The 25,487-nt window shown below is 39.6% G+C and overlaps 1 protein-coding gene across 2 annotated transcripts in view; it reads left to right on the top strand.

The window, feature by feature from the left end:
- The window catches only part of ARHGAP6 (Rho GTPase activating protein 6), a 582,024-nt gene that overhangs the window by 304,272 nt on the left and 252,265 nt on the right, over positions 1–25,487 (top strand). The window contains exon 1 of one of the 2 annotated variants that reach the window (XM_056556161.1): positions 20,432–20,799. The exons of the other annotated variant lie outside the window; for it this stretch is intronic. Within the exon in view, the coding sequence (XP_056412136.1) occupies positions 20,755–20,799 (45 nt within the window). The 5' untranslated portion in view covers positions 20,432–20,754. Of the gene's footprint in view, positions 1–20,431; positions 20,800–25,487 lie in introns of those variants that run through there. 2 annotated transcript variants of the gene reach the window in all.

Genomic DNA, 25,487 nt, shown 5'->3' with positions numbered 1-25,487 from the left:
TAAGCCATTGAGTCCTGACCTGATCCCTGATTTTTGTACAGTTTATTTTATTTTTTTTTTCATTTTATTGTAAATTTATATCGCTACAGCTTGAACTCATTCAGTATAGGGACCGTTGTCCAGTTTAGGGTCTGTCGCTTACGGCATATCGCTAAATAGGCAGGGATTGAGGCTGTGGGTGATCTTAGGGCTGCACATATCTCTGTTCATGTGACCTCTGCATTTTTTTTTGCCATGTGTTTCATAAATTGCAGAAAAGATAATGCTATTGCTATTTCACTGCAAATGTGCAAATCACAGTACAACGTGTGATTCTTTCTTTCAGTGATTTTACGTATTTCCAGTAAAGATTCAAAGTTTGAACACAGCCTAAAGGCTTCAAATCTTTGTAAAATACTTCAATTGTGATTACAAGTCAAATCACTTTTGCCTCATGAAAAAATGCACTTTAAATAAGAAAACCCATCAAAACCCTCAATAATGTAAACTGACCTCAACCTACTTATAAGCCTAATTAATTCCTGTGGGTGATCTCCAGCACCAGCTGCCTGATTAGATGACCAAGTGCAGCGAACTCCACCTCCTCTTTTGGAAAAGCTAAAGGATTCATGCAAAATGTTGGCTGAATTAGTAAATCATTTGAGTGGAATTTCATTCAGTATGCAGCCAAACTCATGCCTGCCACATCAGGTAAAGTAGGTAAACACAAGACATACACAAAAACATAGACATTATTCTCTAATAATAGCCTATGCGGCACTATATAATCAAAATAAAATCCAGGAATGCTTCTTTAAATATAAGTTCTGGAATATATGTCAAAGAAATTCACATATATTTCCTTTAAGAAACAGTCATTTCCACATGTCAACAAGAGTATCTACAATTGACCCTTGGCCATTACCTGAAGAACCAAGACTATTTTTCTTTGATGCATTCTTCAAGCCTGAGTTCATAGGATTTTTTTTTTCTTAGAATATAATGGCTATTAATCTTCTGGAAAAGGGAGAATTTTAGCTCTGTTTTTTATCAAGCATTGAATCCAATTGCTTCAGGGCTACACGTGTGAATGACATTTTGTTATTTTTATGCATTGTTCAGGTTAATGTGACAATCATATAGAAATGGTTACAAAATGAACTGAAATAATGCATATTCTGAACTGGTATTTTTTTTTTTTTTTTACTGTGTATCCATCATATTAACGGAATGTTCAAGACTGTTGAACTTAAAAAGTAAAATGTGAACAGACATAAGTACTAATTTCTTTACATAGAAAGAGTAACAATACATAGTTTAGTTGTGTAACACAGGGACAGAACATTCACCTGTGAAATAAAAAGCAAATCTCATTATCTTTAACTACTGTGTAACACGACATTACCGCCTTGCTATGATGAATGTGGCCAGAGTTGGAGTTTTAAAGTAAATGTGTTGCCTAGATTTTTTCCTATTAGAGCCAAATAATGAAATATGTTCTCTTTTTCTAATTTGTTTCTATTTTCTGATTGTAATTTTATTTTTAAATTTTTTGTACATTTTGCCTGTGCTGGTTTTTACAACATTTAGAGATTGTCCAGTCTAAAAAAATGTAAAAAATAAATAAATATCAGATACCAGGGCACCCGCCACCCCGTGATCTATCACTAATCCCCTCTCCTGCCGGGCACCCAGCTCTCCGCATAAATGAAGCTGTGTCAACCACGGCATGAAGTGGTGACTGACACCCCCACCTCCATGCATCTCTATGGGAGAGCAGGAGATACACGAATGCTGTATCTCTGCTTCTCCCATAGAGATTCATGGTCGACACAGCTTTATTTACAGGGAGAGCTGGGGTGCAAGGTAGCCTGTCACGGGGGTCCCAGCAGTCCTGCAGATAAGGATTTTTTTTAGACTGGCCTAAACCTTTAAAAAGAAGCCCTATAGACATAGGCAACAATAGTCTGGAGCTAAACGAAAAGCAAACTGTAGGAATCCAGCATGGATAGTCTAGTAAAAACATTATTTATTCCTTAGTATTTAAAAACATGTTTCACAGCGAACTGAACAAATTGTTTGATGTGTTCTGACCTATACAGTTTTAATCGTATAGGTCAGCAAATATTAACACTAAAGCAATAGCTTAAGACCGTTTCTTGAGTATATTTCCACCATCACATTAAAAAACATCACGTGGCTTACTACTTGATGGTGGAAATATACCCAAGAAATGTTCTTACGCTAGGGCTTTAGTTAATGCTTGCTTATGATTAAGATTGTATAGGTTGAAATGCGTCAAGAATTTTGTTGCTTTGAAACATGCTTACGGATTGCCATTTTACTACTATATCCTTGCTGGATTTCTACTGTTTGCTTTTTATTTGAAAAGGTGGTTCAGCTCTCTGCATACCCTTGCACGACAGGTCATCATCTACAGTGTGCCGGAGGTATCTTTTTTGATTTTTATTCACTGTTAATAGGCAGGAGCAGTCTCATTCACATGAATGGGGAATGTGTCTGACCATGCTCTGTGACCTTTAGAGGAGTCGGGACTGAGTTCTGAGCTTCAGCTATTGTAAAGATACTGTTTAACCGTAACGCTGCAGACATCACATTCCAGCAGCCTCTTCCTGATCATCACAGACAGGACTGGAAGTTTCAGCTTAGTTTTAGGCCTAGGGACCGAAATGAAAACTGCAAGATTTCAGTATTATTTTACATTATAGATAGTAAAATAGAAAATGAGAAAAAACATCATCAAAAATTCTTTTAAAAAATTTTTGAATTAAACAATAGGTAATTTTTTGATTACACATTCCCTTTACGGATTCACCAACCTTTATCCCTGCTCAGAACTCAGTGATATTTAGCTAGTGAATGTGTCAATGCTATATGTTGGGAGTATAAATGCTGTCCGTACATGCATAGTGCAAAAACCTTTAAATAAGTTGTTCTCACAGTGGCTTATAGTGCAAATAACAGAAGGGATCCCTGGTGGAGATGAGCTAATAGAATCATCAATCAGATTTAATTTGGTCCAAAAGGAAAGTGACCTGACTGCCCCAATAAGTTGTGTATGACACTCTAATGACTTCTAAGTTTCAGGGGTTGTATTTACCCGTGTAGGCGAGGGGCATCCTCAGAACTGTTAAATACTGTGATAGATGAGGGTGTTCAAAGTGCTTCCCATTTTGTAGACCAGCAGCTGATATCTACCACTTTATGGTTGCTGCATAGGGAGGAGTTATTGGTCTGTGAATTTTTTATTAGTATTAGAAACATTTTTCAATGTCACATTGACTTTGTCATTGTCAATGTCTATGTCTCTGGGGGTTATATCAGTCCTGGAAAGTTATAAGAGAAGCCACTGATATCAGTCACATACTGTATGATGTAATGTCTCTGGAGGTTATGTCAGTACTGGGCATTATATGATGAACGGCTGATATCAATTACATATGATGTAATGTCGCTAAAGGTTTGTATCAGTACTGGGCATCATAAGGGGAGCAGAAGATATCAGTCATCTATTATATAATGTCTCTGGGGATTATAACAGTACTGGAGTGTTATAGGAAAAGCAGCTGATATCAGTCACATATGATGTAATGTCTCTGGAGGTTGTATTAGTACTGAAATACACCTAGCAAAGTCTATGATATCATGGTAGCTTTGTGGGTCTGGCTGAACCCTGAGTATTCTCCTGTGGTCTCTGCAACTTTGTAATTTAGGGTCTGGACAATAAAGGTACTTCTTGACCTCGGGCTGACTAAATGGTTGGGCACTGCGGACACAGTCATACATGTCATCACATCAAAGAGATAAGTTCCTTGGAATCCAGCATGTGTCTATTAAAACTTAAAATGTTTTTTGGAGAATTGCCACTGCAGCTTTTGAGCCCAACTCATAAATGGATCCATAATGCAGGAGAAGTCTAAGTCCTTCCTATATATGTCTTATTCCTTTTGAATACACTTCTGGCTTTGGCTCATAAACTGCAATGGCAGTATTCCAAAAACTACCAGAAAAATAAACAAGTGGAAACCTAGGCTAACCATACAAGGTTTTTTACATGTGTAGATTATACAGTGTTGGTCACAATGCTCAGAACTTCCTGTTCTTCGTCCCAACACACAGGAAGTGCCTGTTCGGTCAATACCTGGCTGAGGCTGAGACAATGACTGACTGTATTTACTATGTGTCAGACAGAGAACAGAAGGTCTAAGCAGTAGGACCACAACAGTCAGAATGGCACCAGCAGGTAAGTATCTATTCTTTAGGTTTATTGCCAGCCTGAGCACTTCCAAATGCACACACTTTTCCCTGGAAAATCTCTTTCAATTATTCTGTCTCGAGTGAAATACTCAGGTGGGATCAGACCTCTATTTTGTAGAAGAAATGTCCTGTCACCTCTTATGGCATCACACAATGCATCTGGAATTCCACAGGTCTAAAAGGGATAGGAAAACAATGCTATTATTGTTATCTAATTATCCATGGATAAACAAACCACACGGTATTATGATAGATTAGAAAAGGATCAAATGCCAGCACAGTGCTTCGGTTTATAAACAGTTATCCACAAAACGCTTCACCAGAAGCATGCAAAGGAACCTGCAGCTTAACAGCGACCTTAGGTGATTCTTTAAAAATGTATAGCTCCTTAAAAATAGAAGGGCCTAGCATGGGCATACAACCTCAACAGATCATACGTATTGATAATACATGCTCAGCATAGGCCATTAATATGCTTCTGTCTTGTTTACCTGCATAAACCTACGTACAGTTCAGTAGTCCACATTTGATGTTGCACAGGTAAAAAACATACAATGAATCTTATAATCCTACACATTCCAAAAGTAATCTACTTATTTGTATGTGCTGAATGTCTGTACCTGTTCATTTCTGCTCTGAACTGCTTGGAGAGCCCTTTGGATAGTGGTGCAAGCAATGTACTGATTTATAGAAAATCTATAAAACATTCTGTATATCCACACATAGCAGGCATAGCACTTTATGCTTTCTAGGTGAGCCAGCAGTGCCAAGTGGAAACAAACTGGCATAGTGCTTAGCTCCACAGATGTCCAGTAATGCCAAGGGGGTCTTGAGTTCCCCTGTTTGAATGAAACGGTGGGTGAGTATGCACAATGAGAATCTTTTCAAACTCTATTAAACTGATGACGATAGCTGAGTACTGCATTGGACTATTTTCAGCAGCCCCATAGAGTTTGAATGGAGCAGCACTGCACATACTTGACCACTGCTCCATTCACGGCATGTAGAACCCCCATTACCATCATTGGGAATCCAGACTGTTAAATCCCACGATCAGACACTATCTGTGATAAATTGTCATTATGGTAAATTGTCATTATGGCACAACCCTTTTAAGTAATGCACCCCTTGCAGTTTGTAGGTGCATCACAACCACAACTTAAATCTCAGTCAAAGGACAATAAAACTTTCACACTCCTTATGTAGGAACTGTTCCAACTATTTAGTGTTTCACATGTTCACTTAACTCCTCATATTGATACTTTTGCTTTATGTCACTTGTCTTATTTCCTGTACTATTCCTATGTAATTTTGTGTATAAATATTTGACTCTTTAGATATTGTCTGTTGAAGAAACCTTGGTGGTCTCGAAATCTTGCTATTTGTTATATTTTTAGTTAGTCATTAGAAAGTATCAACTGAGGAGTTTTTACATTTTTGGATTTAATAGCTAAATTAGTACAAAGATATATATATTTAACAAAAGGTAAAAAGGATAAGATTTCTCCAAGCAGAGACACCATTGCAATGTGTGGAGTTTCAAAGCTCATTAGTACTCCACCAGGCATTCTTTGAAGAGGGAATCCTCTCACAAGTAGTATACAGAGAATGAAAGAATGTCGGCAACTCACCGTTTCTTCTCTTTTCTTCTTTATTAAGTTTTACTCACATACATGTATAGTAGGGAGGGACACACTCCGGGGGGGTGGGGGGGGGGGGTTGTAGAGCCCTCCGCTCTACCCCCCCCCCCTTGTGTGTGTTTCTCCCTACTATACATGTATGTGAGTATAACTTAATAAAGAAGTAAAGATAAGAAACGGTGAGTTGCCAACATTCTTTTGTTCTCTGTATACTGCATTGGTCACTTTTGATCTGCCAGAGCACCACCGCATCTCATACCGCAACTCCTCCTCACCTAGTAAAGTTCTTATATATCCTGCTATATACAGACTGATTACAGTGCCGATCCTGTCTCTCCTTGCTATAATCCTCTCACAAGCTTAATATGTACTGATGAGGGGCAACAACCCCAAAACAGCCCTGTCTACAAATGGGTACTCTTTACTTCTGGAGAAATCTGTGGCTTGGCATCAAATCCAAGTCAGTTTCTAATACTCTGTAACTGAAGTTAAAAACTGATGTTTAGGGAATGCTACCTAAAAAGTGGTATGATTGAGTGAAATGCCTGAACCTATAGCCCCTGTTACAACAAGTTGTGGACACATTCAAAGTGGGTTCCTTACTCTAATGTATAGACTCTACATTACAAAAGAAACCATATTTCTGTACACCACTGTGTAGTATGTTGGCACTTTAACGAACAAGAAATAAATAAATGGGCAACTGCACATAATGCTGTTGTCACATCAAGCAGTGAATAGTGAGGCCCTGCTCTCACCAAGACCACTGTTCCTGTCTATCAGACAATTCATCGTAGGAAACAATCTCTCAACAGGGAGATGGTCCCTGTGCTGGACTAAAGTGCAGGGCATCACAAGTCAAAACAACAAACAAACCTTGAAAGTCAGGGAAACATGTCAGGACATGGTACCGGGAAAAATGTATCAAAACCTGTGAAGAGGAAGAGTGGTTTAGTTGCCCATATCAACCAATCAGATTCTTCTTTCATTTTTGAAGAGGCTTGGGAAAAATGAAAGAAGCAATCTGATTGGTTGGTATGGCCGACTGCACCACTCCTACTCTACACAGGTTTTGATAAATCTCCCCTGATAAGTTAAGGAATAGTACTAAACAGGAAACCAGGGAGACATGACCGCAGATATTCAAAGTACTGAAAAACAGGTACAGGATACAGGTATATTAGTCAGAATACAGGTAACTAGAGTCAGGTCTGAATGCAGGTTCAGCAAACAGGTTCAGGTTCAATCGAGATGAAGCAAAAGTACAAACACCCAAGGGAAAGGGTAAAGTAATAAACACAATGGATCAGACCTATACTGTGGTGAAGTAAAAAACACAAGCAAAACAGAGATAAATATAGGATAAAAACACAGGATAAAAACAGCAACAAGTGAAGAAAGAACAACGGAAAGACAATACAAGGGTAAAATCAATTTCAAACCAGTCAGAACTGCAAATCAAAATCCCCTCCAGAATGTTGAGGAGGATACTAAATACCTTGCCTCAGCTACTGATTGGTCCGGTTACTGTAACTCCTCGCTGACCAGAGAGCAGTATGCACAGCTTGGCCAAGTGTGGTTGTTACAGCTGTTCTATCATGTTATAGCCTAGTTGCTTGGTATAAAATGTGTTCAACTGTGCCGCCTCCAAAAGGGTTAAATGCAATACTAGTCTTAGGTAGATAACTGGGTATGTAGAAGCAACAAATGTACATATTAAATTGGAATAAAAAGAAAAAAAAAGAATGAATTAGCTGCTGCCAGACACTTCTACAAACCACTCATGTCTCTCCATCAACTGTATATCTGGCTAAAGTTTTCTTCAATTTGTCCATATGGTAATCATATCTCTTGAGAGCCTTAGTTCCGAGACATACATGTGGTGAGCTGGGGTGTTGCAATAGTGTAGCAAGGTCTGGTGGTATTAACCCTGTGGGGTTAGGTGTTAATAACCCCTGATTATTCGTGACGCCAGGATGTGGTTCTTCCAGTATGGTAACCGCCATCAACCAACCCAAAAACGGTTTTGTAATAAAGGAATGTCCACAGCAAGGACTCTGAATAAACTGGAACTTTTACTAGAAATGCTTAGGGAACAGTCTTTACAACTATGCAGTTCCTTCAGAGACAACCGGGACACAGGATACCTCGCAGGCTTGCTGGGACTTGTAGTAATATCTATGTAGGCCACTGTGCTACTAATATTATTCTTCAGTTGAGTAGTAGTCACTAGAATTGTAGAAAGAGCTTGATAACTCAAGTTTTGAAGTGTCTGCAGGTTCTTTAGGCTTTGGCCTAGCTGAGATCAATTTAGATAGTACAGGTATTGTGCTTGGCTGAAATCCAGGAGATAAGAGAGTGAGTTTAGAGACTACAGCCCCTTATATACTAAGGAGGCTGGACTAAAGCCCATTGGTTGCAAAGCTTGTGGGTCCTGTACCCAAGGAACTCTGGGCAGGTCACATGACAGTGCTTAACATGGCTAACACTTCTGTACACATTTGTACAAACTTTATACATATTGACAATGCATACACAATATATACAATGCATATATGAGACAATAGAAGGTGAGCAAAGGGGTAAACCCTGCAGGAGAGCCCTATGGACTGCAGGGACTCTTCCTGAGGGGACTTAGGGAGGGTACAGGTCCATGTACTGTACCGGAGTACCACATACAGATACGTAGTCAATGGTATACAAATGTTTTTTCTATAACATTATTTGAGTCTCTGTTCCTAATTTTAGCATTGTGCTAAAGACACTGTTTGCATAGACTTTGTGGTCTTCAGGGCTACGAGAGCTGGATGATTTTTCTTTTTGTTGTTTTTGTTTCTTAAAAAAAAAAAAAAAAAACAGCACTGCTGCCCTTTACATAATTTCAATGATTCATCTTACTTCCTATTGCATGCCTAGTAGAGAGGGCCCATGTGACACCAGAAACCTTTAGCAGTATTGCCAAGTTTCTGTCAAAAGTGTTAAGCTCTAAGAATGTTTTTACTGCAGTTGAGTTTTTCTAGAAGCAGGTATTGATGACCCGCACTTTATTTTCCACAAAATAGGAAGAGAAAGTGTCTTTGTCCTTGCATAACATCCCATTACCATACTGATCAAATATGAGCAATGTACAATTTTATTTGTTGTACTTTTTACTGGTAGAAATTTTGTCATAATACTCTTGGGGTGTTTTAGGATATGAACTAGGATGATGTTACATTCCGTCATTGTCTGGCAAGTTAATGGCCTTGGGGAATGTGAAGATGATGTCATTTTACATATGTCCTTCTAGCTCAGCATCTAGGTCACTTCTATGTTTTCTTTTCTAAATCAAATACAGTACTAGCATTTTATTATTTTACAAAACAAAGCAAACACTGGTAAAATGCCAAGCAGAACTTAAAGGGGTGATCCAAAATCTTGGCAAACAAAAGCTTTTACTTGAATTAATATAAAAATATATTTGAATCATAAATACATTCTTGAAAAACATTCACAACTAGTTTCCCAGGAAGTGAAGTCACATCCATTGACATTTTACTTCATGGGACCATGTCTTTCAGTTGGCTATATTTATAATACTTATATATACTGATTTATCCTTATGAGTGGAGTCACACACAGCGCATCTTCAGCGGGTTTTTCATCTGCAGAAAAACCCACTGCAGATGTGCTACATGTCCCCCTATCCTAAAGGAGTATTTAAATTAACCTGGGGTGGCAGTATAAAATGAAAAAGCTGTACCAACCTGCTTCCCTACTGGTGCCGTTTCAACCTTACCAATCCCTTCTATCATTACGTACTCAAGATCAGGAAGCAGAGGAGTGGCAGCGATGTCTAGGAGTAAACTGCATGCATGCACAGTTTACTACAGTCATGCAGGTCCCTGTGTGTGTGTGTTCATAGAAGCGGATTGCTGCTATGAGCGGACACACAGGCACAGGCAGGGGGCTCACTCTAGGGTCAGCCATTGGCGGATTCACAGCGTAAAATACTCTGCAGATCCATTACGTAAGACCCTTAAAGGGGTTATCCAGAAATAGAAAAACACAGCTAATTTATTTCAAAAACAGCTCCTTTTCTGTCTCCAGATTGGGTGTGGTTTTACAACTTGGCTCCGTTCACTTCAATGTAACTGAGCCGCAGAACCACACCCAACCTGGAGACAGACAGGGAGCTGTTTTTGAAAGAAATTAGCTGTGTTTTTCTATTCTTGGATAACCCATTTTATGTTAGAGGTGTCTGATTATGGATAATCTACATTAAACACTATTAGGTTCATTTATGATGCATATACTTTGTTTGTCAATAAAATAAAACAATTAGTTACTTTTGTCCTATTTCTTCTATAATGTAAGGAACTACAGACACTAGAACTTTTAGCTTTTGGCAGTTTTGATCAGTTGGAGTTTGGGTATTAATACCCCACTTTTTCCTAAACCTAGCTTGAAGAAGCTGGCAGCTAAGCACTTCTCTCCCCATCTTGCTGCAAGAGATGTGCCCATAGTCTTAAGTTCATCTCCTGCCACTAGGATAGACCGAGGAGAGAGTGCACTTAGTGAGCATTTCTCCCCGCTGGTTATTCTGATCAGAGGGGGTCTAAACACCCAGACCCCAATCAATCAACATTTTTGACAAATCTCACTCTCTAAGACAGTGCCCATTTAAACATGTAGTTAAACATAACAAATAGTGTTGTTATTTTTCCTGAACCTAGCACCGCATTTGGATGAGCAGTCACAGCTCCTGCCAACAGCCACATCTGGTTGGAGGACACGACTGTTTACCATTGAAAGAGTCACAGCCTGCTTTATATATCGTATACAACCATAACTGGACTCTTATAAAGCCTTTCAACTTGAACTGAGATGGAAAAGCTACTTACATACACAAAAATCACTGTGATGTTGGAGCTGGTAGCACTCGGTATATTATCCAATATCCTGTCTCCAAAAAAAGTTGCATTCCTTTCCTCTAGTGATCCATATATACCTGAAGAAACATTCATAAACATACTCTTTCTCTAAGAATAGCTTTATAATGATAGTTCCACTCCTGTTCTGTCAAAAAAGTAACAAAAAGAACCTGATCATATGACAGGTGGAAGAAAATTATACAAAAACAATTAGTTTGAGGATTCTAAAGTCAATAAAGTTGCAAATTCCAGCAGGTAAAAAGTGGCATTACATGTTGGCCAATCAAATAAATAACCAAACATGTAAGGCATGGTATCTATTTACCCTAATAAAGTGTACGAGCAGAGTGTGTCCTTGTGAAATAAAACTTTAAAAACAAAAAATAGAGACAGTGGATGAGTTAAAAATAAATAAACTGTGTGCACCAAAATTTGCACAAAAAACTGTTTTATTGACTTGATCATATAGATAATTTTTTAAGACACTTATGCTCCTTACTTGTCAACAGGCGTGGCTTACTGTATATAAATATGATTTCACTTAAAGGGGTGGGGCTTAACTGTGCCAATGTGCACCAAAATGTGCCAAATTTTGACACACAATTTTGCTGTGAAGTAAAGCAACCAAAACTTAGACTTGTCAATCTAAACATGAGCCAGATTTCAAAACAGCATGAGACACTGTGATAAATTCGCACATTTAAGCTTGGTTCATATATTGTAAAATCATATGAAAATTACGACCATAAAAGAGATTAGAAAAAAACAAAACAATTCTAGCTCATATATACCGTGATTATGCTATTAGTGCCCAGACAATTGACAACTGTCAGGAGAAGAGACAACACAGAAAAGGTAACTTGTCTAAAGGTGAAGCCTAGGTGGGACAAGGGACAACAGAGAGCACTGACCGTGGTCAGACTGGAAAGAACTACAAAACTTCCTCTGTAGCAAACAACAGCTGATATGTACTGGAATATTTGAAGGGGTACTCTGCCCCTGGACATCTTATCCTCTATCCAAAGGACAGGGGGAAAGATGTTTGATCGTAGGGGTGGTCCCGACGCTGGGAACATTCATTGTTAGAATGCTGGGTTCGGGCAGCCATGGTCGAGACGCCACAACCCCTCTATTCATTTCTATGGGAGGGGGTGTGTTGGCTGTTGTCACTCATCACGCCCCTTTCCATAGATATGTATGGAGGGGGTGCGGCGTGACGTCAAGACCCAGCGTTCTCAACAAGTATCCTAGGAGGTCCCAGCGACCGGACTCCCTCGATCAGACATCTTATCCCCTAGTCTTTCAATAGGGGATGAGATGTCCAGGGGCGGAGTACACCTTTAAGATTTTTAAATAGAAGTAATTTACAAATCTAAATAGAATTCGGAGTACAGCTCACAATTATTTCTGTCCAAGGTTATTTTGGGTATACACCTATAGCCTAGGTGTTCTAAAACTACTAAAAGAATATAAACCAATAACCCAAACCTCAAGGACAGTTCAAGTGGTTACTGGTACATGACACATAATTAGAAAGACCGTGCTTCAATAACATGATTACATAAAATATGATATAATGATTAATTATCCTCTCTCAGGGCCCATGTGGGAGGATTAACACTATATCTGACAGTATAAAATATAAATAAAATATATAATGGACACACTACTGCATGCATGTAAAGATTTAAAGGGGTACTCCCACCCTAGACATCTTATCCCCTATCCAAAGGGGATAAGCATGTGGCACCCACCTGGTTTTTCACCGGAAGCGCTGGAGGGTCTGGGTCGCGACTCCGGGAACGGAAGTCCGTGACATCGTGACTCCGCCCCCGTGTGACGTCACTCCCGTGTCTAGGGTGGGAGTACCCCTTTAAGGATTTTGTTTGCACCGTCCGGATTATCAATATATTGTGCAGAAAGTATTGTATCCTTAGTAACTGGACAACATGCCCCAAAGTCTGTTATGTAATAGAGTCTATAATAATGCAGAACTTTCCACCTGTAAAAATAAAATTATATTTACCAGCCACACTGATGGTTTAACGCTCACTCCATCTCTGGGTTGTTCTGATGAGCTGTTCTGCGACTGCCCGCAAACTCTCGTAGCGACGAGGTCAGTGGAGGCTGTGTGTGGAGCACTGGCAGGCGATGCTGCGGCTGGTATGACTGCATAAAGCGTACCCGTCAAAGCCAACAAAATAAAGTACAAACATATATATATATATATATATATATATATATATATATATATATATATCACTCAGTACCTAATCCTGGCCATGTGCATCTAATTTTGATGTGTCTAGCACCTTTATTTTTTTATTACACATTTAATTTAGCTCACTAGTCTGAATGCCTCTCAAAGGGAGGGGGCGTGGCCTCACTGTGCAGGTCTCCGCCCCCTCCCTCAGTATGCTGTCTGCTCACATCTCCCCTAGCATTAGCAAAACTACAACTCCCAGCTTGTCCTCTCTGACAGTAGCGGGACACAAGCTGACAGTGGGAGGATTTTTCCTCCAGCTGTGAGCCCTGCACTCACAGCTGTCAATCAAGGAAGTGTGTCCATGACATAGGTGATGATGCATGGACACAGCAGGACTAGTATGTGTCCAAGCAGGCCTGGGGGGGCAGTTGTTTGACTGGCTTTTTCAGTATGAAATACTGAACATTTTCTAATGAAAGCAATTACAAAACCTATTGGTTTTGCATGTTTTACAACATATCAAAAGTTTTTGTATCTGACAGTGCCCGCACGATGTCCAGTGAAGACAGCTACGAGACCGCAGGTATCCGGACCTTGTGTAGTTGGCGTCTGACGTCAGGAGCTGTGGGCTGTACAGGTGGAGGTTGACGATGTTATAAAATAGAGCACGGACTGGTGGTTCACAAAGGTGGATATCCCAAACAGCAGTAGTGTGTCGCCTATATTACATTTAGATGCATTTTAGGGTGCTTAAAATCAATATTTTGACCCCTTCCTCATTGAAATGAATGATTGATAACTACTACAAAAGTGAATACAAATATAGAAAATATATCTCTATATATCTATATATTTTTATTCACTATTTGTAGTAGTTATCATTCATTTCAATTCTTATCTGATATGTCTTGTAGAATATATAGACGTGTTCTTTTGTTTAGGTACATGTTTGTTATAAAGAATGTAGAGAAATACTGTAATATCTGATACTTAATATATGGTGTGAACAGAACCCATGAAGCGATGGATTGGAATAAGGAGCTATTAGTTTTTGAAAATCCATGCCAGATTTTATTTAAATGGTTATTACCACATGGAGTCCGTGCACCTATAAATAGGCAGTATGCCTTTCAATTGTAGCAGATCTACTGAGCTGATCAGAACAACACAGAGATGGAGTGAGCGTTAAACCATCAGTGTGGCTTGTAAATATCATTTTATTTTTACAGGTAGAAAGTTCTCTACTGTTATAGACTCTATTACATAACAGACTTTGGGGCATGTTTTCCAGTTACTAAGGATACAGGGCTTTCAGCACGATATATCGAAATTTTCTAATTATTTGTCATGTACCAGTAACCACTGGAACTGTCCTTGAGGTTTGGGTTATTGGTTTATATTATTATAGTAATTTACAAATCTGTAAATCTTTCTTGCACCAGATGATGTGAAAAACTTTTTTTTCTCCAGAGTACCCCTTAAAGGACACAGGAAATTAATTTTTTGCATTTAATTTATGTATCCAGAATTGCTGATGTCCGCAATTACCAGCGAGTCCCCAGCTGCCCGGACCCGCAGTCTATAAATCGAGCACAGCTCCAGGACTCACTTCAAAGACAGTAAACTTGCTGTGATATATATTTACGACGCTCTGCGCCAACTACCAGGGCATATCAACTTACTGGGTCCCTAGGTTGAAATCCCTCCAAGGAAAACACCTGCAATGAGTTTGTATGTTCTTACCCTGTTTGGGCCATTTTCCTCCAATACTCCAAAATGTACTGACAGGTATATTCAGATTGTGAGCCTCAATGAGAACAGGGACAGTTGCTACAAATGGTGCTATATAAAGGAATTATTATTGTAAGTTCTCAAGCTGTAGAACCCCCAGGTCATGAACACTGTGCCAAGACTTTATCATGTGCTGAGGGAGTTACTGCAAGTACTTTGATCTGCGTCTCAACTTTTTGCTAAAGTAAAAGCTAGAATTGGAACTTGGCAGGTATATCTTTACTACTGTGCTGCATATAGTCAGTGGTCAAGGACAGGCAACATTCTGAGGGCCATATGGCTGAAAATGTTTTGAGGAAAGTATAGCTGGCACTACAATGAGGTCATTGGGCAGACATGTAAACCCAATTTATAAAGCTCCAGCTTAAAGGGGTTGTCCAGTGAAAGTTAACTTATCCCCTATTCACAAGATATAGTAAAAATGTCTGATTGTGGGAAGTTTAACAGCTGGGACCCCCCACAATCTCCAGAATGGGACTCAAGCTCTATGAAAGGCGCACGTGCGGCAGATGGCATGCACTCTATTGATTTCTAAGAAAGCACCGAAATCTCCGGCACTCCCAAATAAATTAATGGAGCCCATGCCGACTAAAGCACATGCTCCTTTCATAGAGCCATGGTCCCATTTTGGTTATTGTGGGGGACCCTAGCTGTTCAACCCCCCCCCCCCCCACCACCACCACCAATGATCAGACACTTATCCCCTATCTTGTGGATAAACATGAGTTGTTTTTCACTGGAACACCCCTTTAACAGCTGTTTTACAAATGTCATTTTTTTAAGACAGACTGGAATTTAGGAGGTTCTATATTAAGATGCCCATATACATAGACTAAACGTAACAAAAATTCATGATTTTAACAATAACAATCTTCATCTTGTGACATTTATCAATGAATGATCATTGTACCTTATCGATGAGAAAATGGTAAGAAGTTGGCTGTGTTAAAAATTCTCCCTCTATAAGGTGGCCATACACCTATGATATCTTTTGGCACAATACATCCTGATTCCCTCATACACATCAATGCTTAAGTGTTAAAGAGGTACTCCGCTGCCCCAGCATTCGAAACATTTTGTTCCGAATGCTTGGAGCAGGCGGTGGGGGTCGTGATCTCACGGCCTCTCCCCTTGTGACCTCAAATCCCCCCCCCCTCAATGCAAGTTGCCACGCCCCCTCCCATAGACTTGCATTGAGGGGCTGTGGTGTGACACCATGAGGGGTATGGCCATGATGTCACAAATTCCACCACCCACACCCAGAAGCACAGAGATTGCAAGGGTCCCAGCGGCGGGACCCCCGTGATCAGACATCTTATCCCCTGTCCTTTGGATAGGGGATAAAATGTCTAGGGGCGGACTACCCATTTAAAATATGGATGTATATGGTGGTTTAAACATTAACCTACTTCTATCTAATGTGCACGGCCACCTTTTGTCCCTTTTTGTGAACCGTTTGGCCTGCTACTTTGCAGACATTTCAATTTACAGTTGTCCTGACAGATTTTACTCAGACTGGTTGAATAACACTTGTAGACTGTAATGTTCAAATAGAGACACGGGTTCTCATGTAGATTGAGATCTGGACTTTGACGTTTTGATTGTGGAACACGTGAATGGTGACAATCTCTGTACAGTGCCGCAGAATATGTTTGTGCTATATAAATAACAGGAAATAAAAAGTCACCTTTTTATTCTTCAAACACTCTCCTGCTGCTTTGCCCTTGTCTGATAGAAAGGTAAACTACCTCCAAAGCTTTAGTTTTCTAGCAGACTGAAGAAGAATACCTTTGCGGTATGCCCAAAATGCTGCCTCTCCCTTATTTCACTTTGGGACAGGGTTTTCTGAAGAATAAGCAGTATTACATATGCTTTACAGGTAATCGATTTTCAGACACAAAAGCTAAATTTTTGGCCCATTGTTACCATTTCTTATTCCTGAGAATTCTAATCTGAATTTTTCCCTAACATGTTCTTGTAGACCCATTTTTTTTCTTTTTACAAGGGGTAAAAGGACAAAAAGCCCCCCAAAATTTGTAACCCAATTTCTCTTGAGCAAGGAACTACCTCATATGTGGATGTAATGTGATCTGTGGGTGCAGTAGAGGGCTCAGAAGGGAAGGAGCGACAATGGGATTGTGGAGAGCAAATTTTGCTAAAATGGCTTTTGGGGGGCATGGGAAGCCCCTATGGTGCCCGAACAGCAAAAAAACAAACACATGGCATACTATTTGGGAAACTACACCCCCACAGGTGTTTGACGACTTTTTGTTAAAGTGGGATGTGTAAATGAAAAATAAAAGAATTTCCACTAAAATGCTGGTTTTTCCCCAAATTTACAATTATTACAAGGGGTAATACCAGAAAATGCCCCCCGAAAATTTGTAACCCCATTTCTTCTGAGTATGGAAATACCCCATGTATGGACGTAAAGCACTCTGCGGGTGAACTACAATGCTCAGAAGAGAAGGACAAATTTTGTTGAAATGGCTTTTGGGGGGCATGTTGCATTTAGGATGCCCTTATGGTGCCAGAATAGCAAAAGAAAAAACCCACATGGCATACTACTTTAGAAACTACACCCCTCAAGGCACGTAACAAGGCCTTAAGACCCCACAGATGTTTGACAAATTTTCACTAAAGTTGGATGTGAAAATGAAAAATTAGAAAATGCTGGTGTTACCTCAAAGTTTTCATTTTTACAAGGGGTAATAGGAGAAAAAGCCCCCCAAAATTTGTAAAACTTTTTCTTCTGAATATGGACATACCCCATATATGGATGTAAACAGCTTTGCGGGTGCATTACAGGACTCAGAAGAGGAGGAGCGCCATTGGGTTTTTGGAGAGAGAATTTGGTTGGAATAGAAGTTGGGGGCCATATGTGTTTACAATGCTCCCATGGTGCCAGAACAGTGGCCCCCCTTCCACATGTGACCCCATTGTGGAAACTACACCCCTCTCAGAATGTAAAAAGGGGTGCAATGAGCATTTACACCCCACTGGCGTTTGACAGATCGTTGACAGTGAGCTGTGCAAAGGAAAAATTACGATTTTTATTTTCACGGACCATTGTTCCAAAAATCTGTCAGACACCTGTGGGTTGAAAATGCACACTGTACCCCTTATTACATTACATAAGGGGTGTAGTTTCCAAAATGGTGTCACATATGGGGCGGGGGGCACTGTTCTGGCACTATGGAGGCTTTGTAAACGAACATGGCCTTCAATTCCAGCCAAATTCTCTCTCCAGAAGCCCAATGGCGCTCATTCTCTTCTGAGCCCTGTAGTTCACCCACAGAGCACTTTACATACACATTTCGGGTATTTCCTTACTCAGAAGAAATTGGGTTACAAATTTTGGGGGGCTTTTTACTATTACCCCTTGTGAAAATGAAAAATGTGGGGTAACACCAGCATTTTAGTGGAAAAAAAAATCACATTTTTAATTTTCATGTCCAACTTTAATGAACATTTGTCAAACACCTGTGGGGTGTTAAGGCTCACTACACCTCTTGTTATGTTATGTGACAGGTGTAGTTTCCAAAATGGGGTCACATGTGGGTGTTTATTTTTTGCGTTTATGTCAGAAGTTCCACTGTAAAATCAGCCACCCCTGTGGAAATAACCAATTTAGGCCTCAAATGTACATTGTGCTCTCTCACTCCTGAGCCCTGTTGTGCGCCCGCAGAGCATTTTATGTCCACATATGGGGTATTTCCGTACTCAGAAGAAATTGCGTTACAAAATTTGGGGCTCTTGTTTTCCTTTTTCCTCTTGTGAAAATGAAAATTATGGGGCAACACCAGCATGTTAGTGTAAAAATGACTTTTTTTTTTACACTAACATGCTGGAGTAGACCCCAATTTTACATTTTCATAATGGGTAAAAGGAGTAAAAGCCCCACAAAATTTGTAACACAATTTCTCCCGAGTACGAAAATACCTCATATGTGCCCCTAAACTGTTGCCATGAAATACGACAGGGCTTCAAGGTGAGAGAGCGCCATGCGCATATGAGGCCTAAATTAGGGATTTGCATAGGGGCGGACAAGTTACACTTGCCTCTGCCGCCAAAAATACCCTACCCCAGTGTTTCCCAAACAAGGTGCCTCTAGCTGTTCCAAAACTCCCAGCATGCCTGGACAGTCAGTGGTCGTCCAGCAATGCTGGGAGTTGTTATTTTGCAACCACTGGAGGCTCTGTTTTGGAAGCGCATTTTTATTTGGGTGGGGGGGGGGGTAAATGTGTAAGGGTGTATATGTAGTGTTTTACTTTTTATTTTATGGTAGTGTAGTGTAGTTAGTGTTTTAGGGTGCATTCACACCAGCGGGGGTTTACAGTGAGTTTCCCGCTGGGAGTTTGAGTTGTGGTGGAAAATTTGCCGCAGCTCAGACTTGCATTGGGAAACATTGTGTGTGTGTGTGGGGGGGGGGGGGATTACGGGCACAAACCTCCAGCTGTTGCAAAACTACAACTCTAAAAATGAATAGACAGGCTGTGAATGCTGGTAGTTGTAGTTTTGCTACAGTTGGAGGCACATTGGTGGGAAAACACTGAATTAGGTAACAGACTAACTCAGTGTTTACCCACCAGTGTGCCTTCAGCTGTTGCAAAACTACAACTCCCAGCATGCCCAGACTGTCAACTTGTAAGGGGGAGGGCACTTACCCCTGGCATTGTGGATGCTGCCGCTGGACCTCCGGACACCCACCGCTCCCGTTGATCCTGCCACGCACCCGCCGAACCCGCCACACACACGAGCGCCCCTGCACACACGATCGCTGATCGGGTTAATCAAATGGGGTTCCGGGGTGTAGGGCGGGAGCGGACACCCCAGAACTTTAGCTAATTAACCTGATCAGCGCCGTGGGAGCGAGCATTTAATGAACACCGTATATATACGGCGGAATGTGTGAAGGTATTGCGTCATCCGCCGTATATATATGGGGCATTTTACGTGAAGGGGTTAAAGGAAAACAGTCATCTGTTCACCAACACTAAACCCAATACACTGGGTTATAGTGTGGGTGAACAGGAGACCGATGAGGGGTTAATGGGTTAGATACATACCTGCACTCTAGAGATCTGTCCCTCTGAATATCAGCACACAACTTCTGGGGGGCCCGCGCTCAGTCGGCGCAGCACTCACATGACCCGCGACAATGAGTATTTATTGAGCCGGCGGGCACGCCTCCATGCGCAATTCACTGAAGATGGATGCCAATCTTCAGAGGGACAGACCTCATCGGTCATCTGTCCACCCACACTATAACCCAGTGTATTGGGTTTAGTAGGGGTGAACAGATGACTGTTTTCCTTTCAGAAATGCCCCCCTTTATTTTCTTTTATTGGTGTGAAAACACTGGCAGCGCCATTTCCTCAGCATCCAGCCTTCTGAGTGATGAAATGTCACAGCCGAGATAATAGAACTACTTTATGCATTGCCCCCTGGGCAGGAAAATTAGAGATTTTTGCATTGAATTGAAATTATTTATAAAAACTGGAATGAATAAAAATGAAAATAATAATAAAAATAATATTAATAATAACTATAACAATGATACATATTTATTATATTATTTTATAATTAGTGTAAACAGCCATATTGTATCTGTCTTCTGTTTGTAAACATGCATTGCTGATCTTACTAGAGACAATGAATAGCTGTCTAATTGATTCACCATAGAAATGACTGACTGCAGATCACTGCGCCTGTAAAGAGTCTGTAGCTGCAGTCCAGCCGAGGCTTCATTCCACTAATGGTCATTAGGGGGAGCTCTTCCATTCCGGCTTCCAGGTCCGTGCCTGTTCCTACTTCTACTCACTCGGCTTCATTCTATTAGGCTGTGGGATTGCAACAATGTGGATGCGGTGTGGAAAGCTGCGGTATCTGTGCGACTTCTTATTCTGAGAAATAGGACCCTTGTGAGGAGGACTCCTGAGCCACAATGTTTGGGGAGTCGGTGTTCTGTGACAGGAGGCTCTTCTATGCTGTAAGTGCTGCGGTTTCTTCTACTTCTGTTATAGTGACTAGTGATGTACAGAGCCTCAAACTGTGAACTTCTAACAGTGCCTATAGTGCTTGTATATGTATTTATAATGTAACAGTGCCAATAGTGCTTGCATATGTATTTATAATGTAACAGTGCCTATAGTGCTTGTATATGTGCACATGTATATGTATTTATAATGTAACAGTGCCTATAGTGCTTGTATATGTGCACATGTGTATGTATTTATAATGTAACAGTGCCTATAGTGCTTGTATATGTGCACATGTATATGTATTTATAATGTAACAGTGCCTATAGTGCTTGTATGTGTGCACATGTATATGTATTTATAATGTAACAGTGCCTATAGTGCTTGTATATGTGCACATGTATATGTATTTATAATGTAACAGTGCCTATAGTGCTTGTATATGTGCACATGTATATGTATTTATAATGTAACAGTGCCTATAGTGCTTGTATATGTGCACATGTGTATGTATTTATAATGTAACAGTGCCTATAGTGCTTGTATATGTGCACATGTGTATGTATTTATAATGTAACAGTGCCTATAGTGCTTGTATATGTGCACATGTATATGTATTTATAATGTAACAGTGCCTATAGTGCTTGTATATGTGCACATGTGTATGTATTTATAATGTAACAGTGCCTATAGTGCTTGTATATGTGCACATGTATATGTATTTATAATGTAACAGTGCCTATAGTGCTTGAATATGTATTTATAATGTAACAGTGCCTATAGTGCTTGTATATGTTCACATGTATATGTATTTATATTGCAACAGTGCCTATAGTGCTTGTATATGTGCACATGTATATGTATTTATCATGTAACAGTGCCTATAATGCTTGTATATGTGCACATGTATATGTATTTATAATGTAACAGTGCCTATAGTGCTTGTATATGTGCACATGTATATGTATTTATAATGTAACCGTGCCTATAGTGCTTGTATATGTGCACATGTATATGTATTTATCATGTAACAGTGCCTATAGTGCTTGTATGTGCACATACAGTCATTGCTGTTGGCACCCCTGAAGTTTTTCAAGAAAATTAAGTATTTCACACAGAAAAGGATTGCCGTAACACATGTTTTGCTATACACATGTTTATTCCAAAACAAAATAAAAGCAAAAAAAAAAAAAAAAAAGCAAATTGGACATAATGTCACACCAAACTCCAAAAATGGTGTGGACAAAATTATTGGCACCCTTTCAAAATTGTGGAAAAATAAGATTGTTTCAAGCATGTGATGCTCCTTTAAACTCACCTGGGGCAAGTAAAAGGTGTGGGCAATATAAAAACCACACCTGTAAGCAGATAAAAAGGAGAGAAGTTCACTTAGTATTTGCATTGTGTGTCTGTGTGTGCCACACTAAGCATGGACAACAGAAAGAGGAGAAGAAAACTGTCTGAGGACTTGAGAACCAAAATTGTGGAAAAGCATCAACAATCTCAAGGTTACATCTACAGAGTCCATCTACAGATTATCAAGAAGTTTGCAATCCATGGCACTGTAGCTAATCTCCCTGGGCATGGACAGAAGAGAATAATTTATGAAAGGTGTCAACGCAGAATAGTCCAGATGGTGGATAAGCAGCCCCAAACAAGTTCCAAAGATATTCAAGCTGTCCTACAGGCTCAGGGAGCATCAGTGTCAGCACAAACTATCCATCAACATTTAAATGAAATGAAATGCTATGGCAGGAGACCCAGGAGGACCCCACTGCTGACACAGATATAAAAAAGCAAGACTACATTTTGCCAAAATGAACTTGAGTAAGCCAAAATTCTTCTGGGAAAACGTCTTGTGGACAGATGAGACCAAGAGAGAGCTTTTTGGTAAAGCACATCATTCTACTGTTTACCGAAATTGGAATGAGGCCTACAAAGAAAAGAACACAGGACCTACAGTGAAATATGGTGGAGGTACAATTATGTTTTGGGGTTGTTTTACTTTCTCTGGCACTGGGTGCCTTGAATGTGTGCAAGGCATCATGAAATCTGAGGATTACCAATGGATTTTGGGTTGCACTGTACAGCCCAGTGTCAGAAAGCTGGGTTTGCGTCTGAGATCTTGGGTCTTCCAGCAGGACAATGACCCAAACATACTTCAAAAAACACCCAGAAATGGATGGCAACAAAGCGCTGGAGAGTTCTGAAGTGGCCAGTAATGAGTCCAGATCTAAATCCCATCCCACTTGTGGAGAGATCTTAAAATTACTGTTGGGAAAAGGCGCCCTTCCAATAAGAGAGACCTGGAGCAGTTTGCAAATGAAGAGTGGTCCAACATTCCGGCTGAGAGGTGTAAGAAGCTTATTAATGGTTATAGGAAGCGACTGATTTCAGTTATTTTTTCCAAAGGGTGTGCAACCAAATATTAAGTTAAGGGTGCCAATAATTTTGTCCAGACCATTTTTGGAGTTTGGTGTGACATTATTTCCAATTTACTTTTCTTCTTCCCTTTTTTTGGTTTAGTTCCAATACACACAAAGGGAATAAACATGTATATAGCAAAACATATGTTACTGCAATCCTTTTCTGTGAGAAATACTGGAAAAATGTCAGGGGTGCCAACATTTACGGCCATGTATTTATAATGTAACAGTGTATATAGTGCTTGTATATGTGCACATGTATATGTATGTATTTATAATGTAACAGTGTATATAGTGCTTGTATATGTGCACATGTATATGTATTTATAATGTAACAGTGCCTATAGTGCTTGTATATGTGCACATGTATATGTATTTATAATGTAACAGTGTATATAGTGCTTGTATATGTGCACATGTATATGTATTTATAATGTAGCAGTGTATATAGTGCTTGTATATTTGTATATATGCACATGTATATGTAAGTATTTATAATATAGCAGTACATTTGGTGCTTGTATATGTGCACATGTATATGTATTTATAATGTAGCAGTGTATATAGTGCTTGTATATGTGCACATGTATATGTATGTATTTATAATGTAACAGTGCCTATAGTGCTTGTATATGTGCACATGTATATGTATTTATAATGTAACAGTGCCTATAGTGCTTGTATGTGTGCACATGTATATGTATTTATAATGTAGCAGTGTATATAGTGCTTGTATATGTGCACATGTATATGTAAGTATTTATAATATAGCAGTACATTTGGTGCTTGTATATGTGCACATGTATATGTAAGTATTTATAATATAGCAGTACATTTGGTGCTTGTATATGTGCACATGTATATGTAAGTATTTATAATATAGCAGTACATTTGGTGCTTGTATATGTGCACATGTATATGTACGCATTTATAATGTAACTGTGCACTATTCACTATTTTATTTTATTTTTTTTGTTAAACTTGACGGTCATCCTGGGATGCTACATTTTCCTGGATGCACTTTTTTACAAGTAACAGAAGTCTTTATAAATAATGTCCACCATACATTGCATGCATACACAGTGTATAGTTGTATATTTCCTGTATAACAGCTAGAGTTACATTGTGATACAGTTATAGTTACATGAGTGCTGTGGATGTCAGTAACTATATATGCTTTTTGTTGGCTTTGTGTTACTTCCATATAAAAGCCTTTTTTGGAAGCAGAAGGTGATGGCGCATAGTGACGTTTGCACTGGGGCTGCAGTACATGTCAGTTGTAATGTACTCTCTGCGGGATGTGTCCAATGTGTCCAGAGTCTGATAGACAACATCTGCTCTGCCTAGAAGGCATCTCAATCTGAAAACCTTCTAGGGAGGTGGGGCTGATTTATAGCATTCTTACTGTTGAAGGATAAGGGGGGGGGGGGGGTCATCTTAATTGTCCTTTGACTTTTTTGTGGCTTAAAGGGTTTTCTCCCAGGTTGTTCTTTAACAACCCTGGAACCTGTTTAAACTAGAAAGAACAATTTTTCTCATATACTTACTGTAAGGTGATAGCCTTGCTGGTGTCTGACCTTTCATCCATAGTGACCTAAAATAATGGACGCCCATTTGACGATGAAGTCACATGCCATTACATCACTAGGGATGCAACACCTCTGCGGTCTAGTAAACTAGCGGCGTAAAGAAAAATATTTTGAGTGGTAAATACATTACAGAGTTTATTAAATTTTTTTTATTTTATAGGTACAATGCATTTTTTGGGAAAATGTCTGCATACAAGTCAGTGTCTCTCTGGTTATAGACACAGCGATAAATCCTGCATTACCAGCAATGGTGAAACCAAAAACCATAGCATTTATGGTGCCAAAAACACAGTATACCGTCCATTGAAATTCTTTCACTTATGTAAAATTCTTTCACAAATGTACACGGCATCGGTTTTCATTGCTCGCTTTTGTGCTGTCATTACACGTACTTGACAAGTCAGATTAAAAATGCTGGTTATAGAGTTCCAAAGCACAAGCGTGTGAAATGTCGGTTTGGGTATATACTTCTCGTGATCCTGCCGCAAAATCGCACAGTTTCAGGAAACTATCTGGTCATGTTCTGTGCACCTTTTCTGCAAAAATGTTTTAATAAATTTGCATATTTAATTATATATGCGTAACATCACAGGATAAACATATGCAGGGGAAAATTTTGTCCTATTCTGACCCCTATTACTTTTTTATTTCTCCTTATACATTCCTGTTTTTGCACCTCGATCT

This window comes from Hyla sarda, chromosome 2 (genome assembly GCF_029499605.1).
Source record: "Hyla sarda isolate aHylSar1 chromosome 2, aHylSar1.hap1, whole genome shotgun sequence".
NCBI classification, from domain to species: domain Eukaryota; kingdom Metazoa; phylum Chordata; class Amphibia; order Anura; family Hylidae; genus Hyla; species Hyla sarda.
Note: the sequence above shows the minus strand (reverse complement) of the source record. Positions and strands in the feature narration are given on the sequence as shown.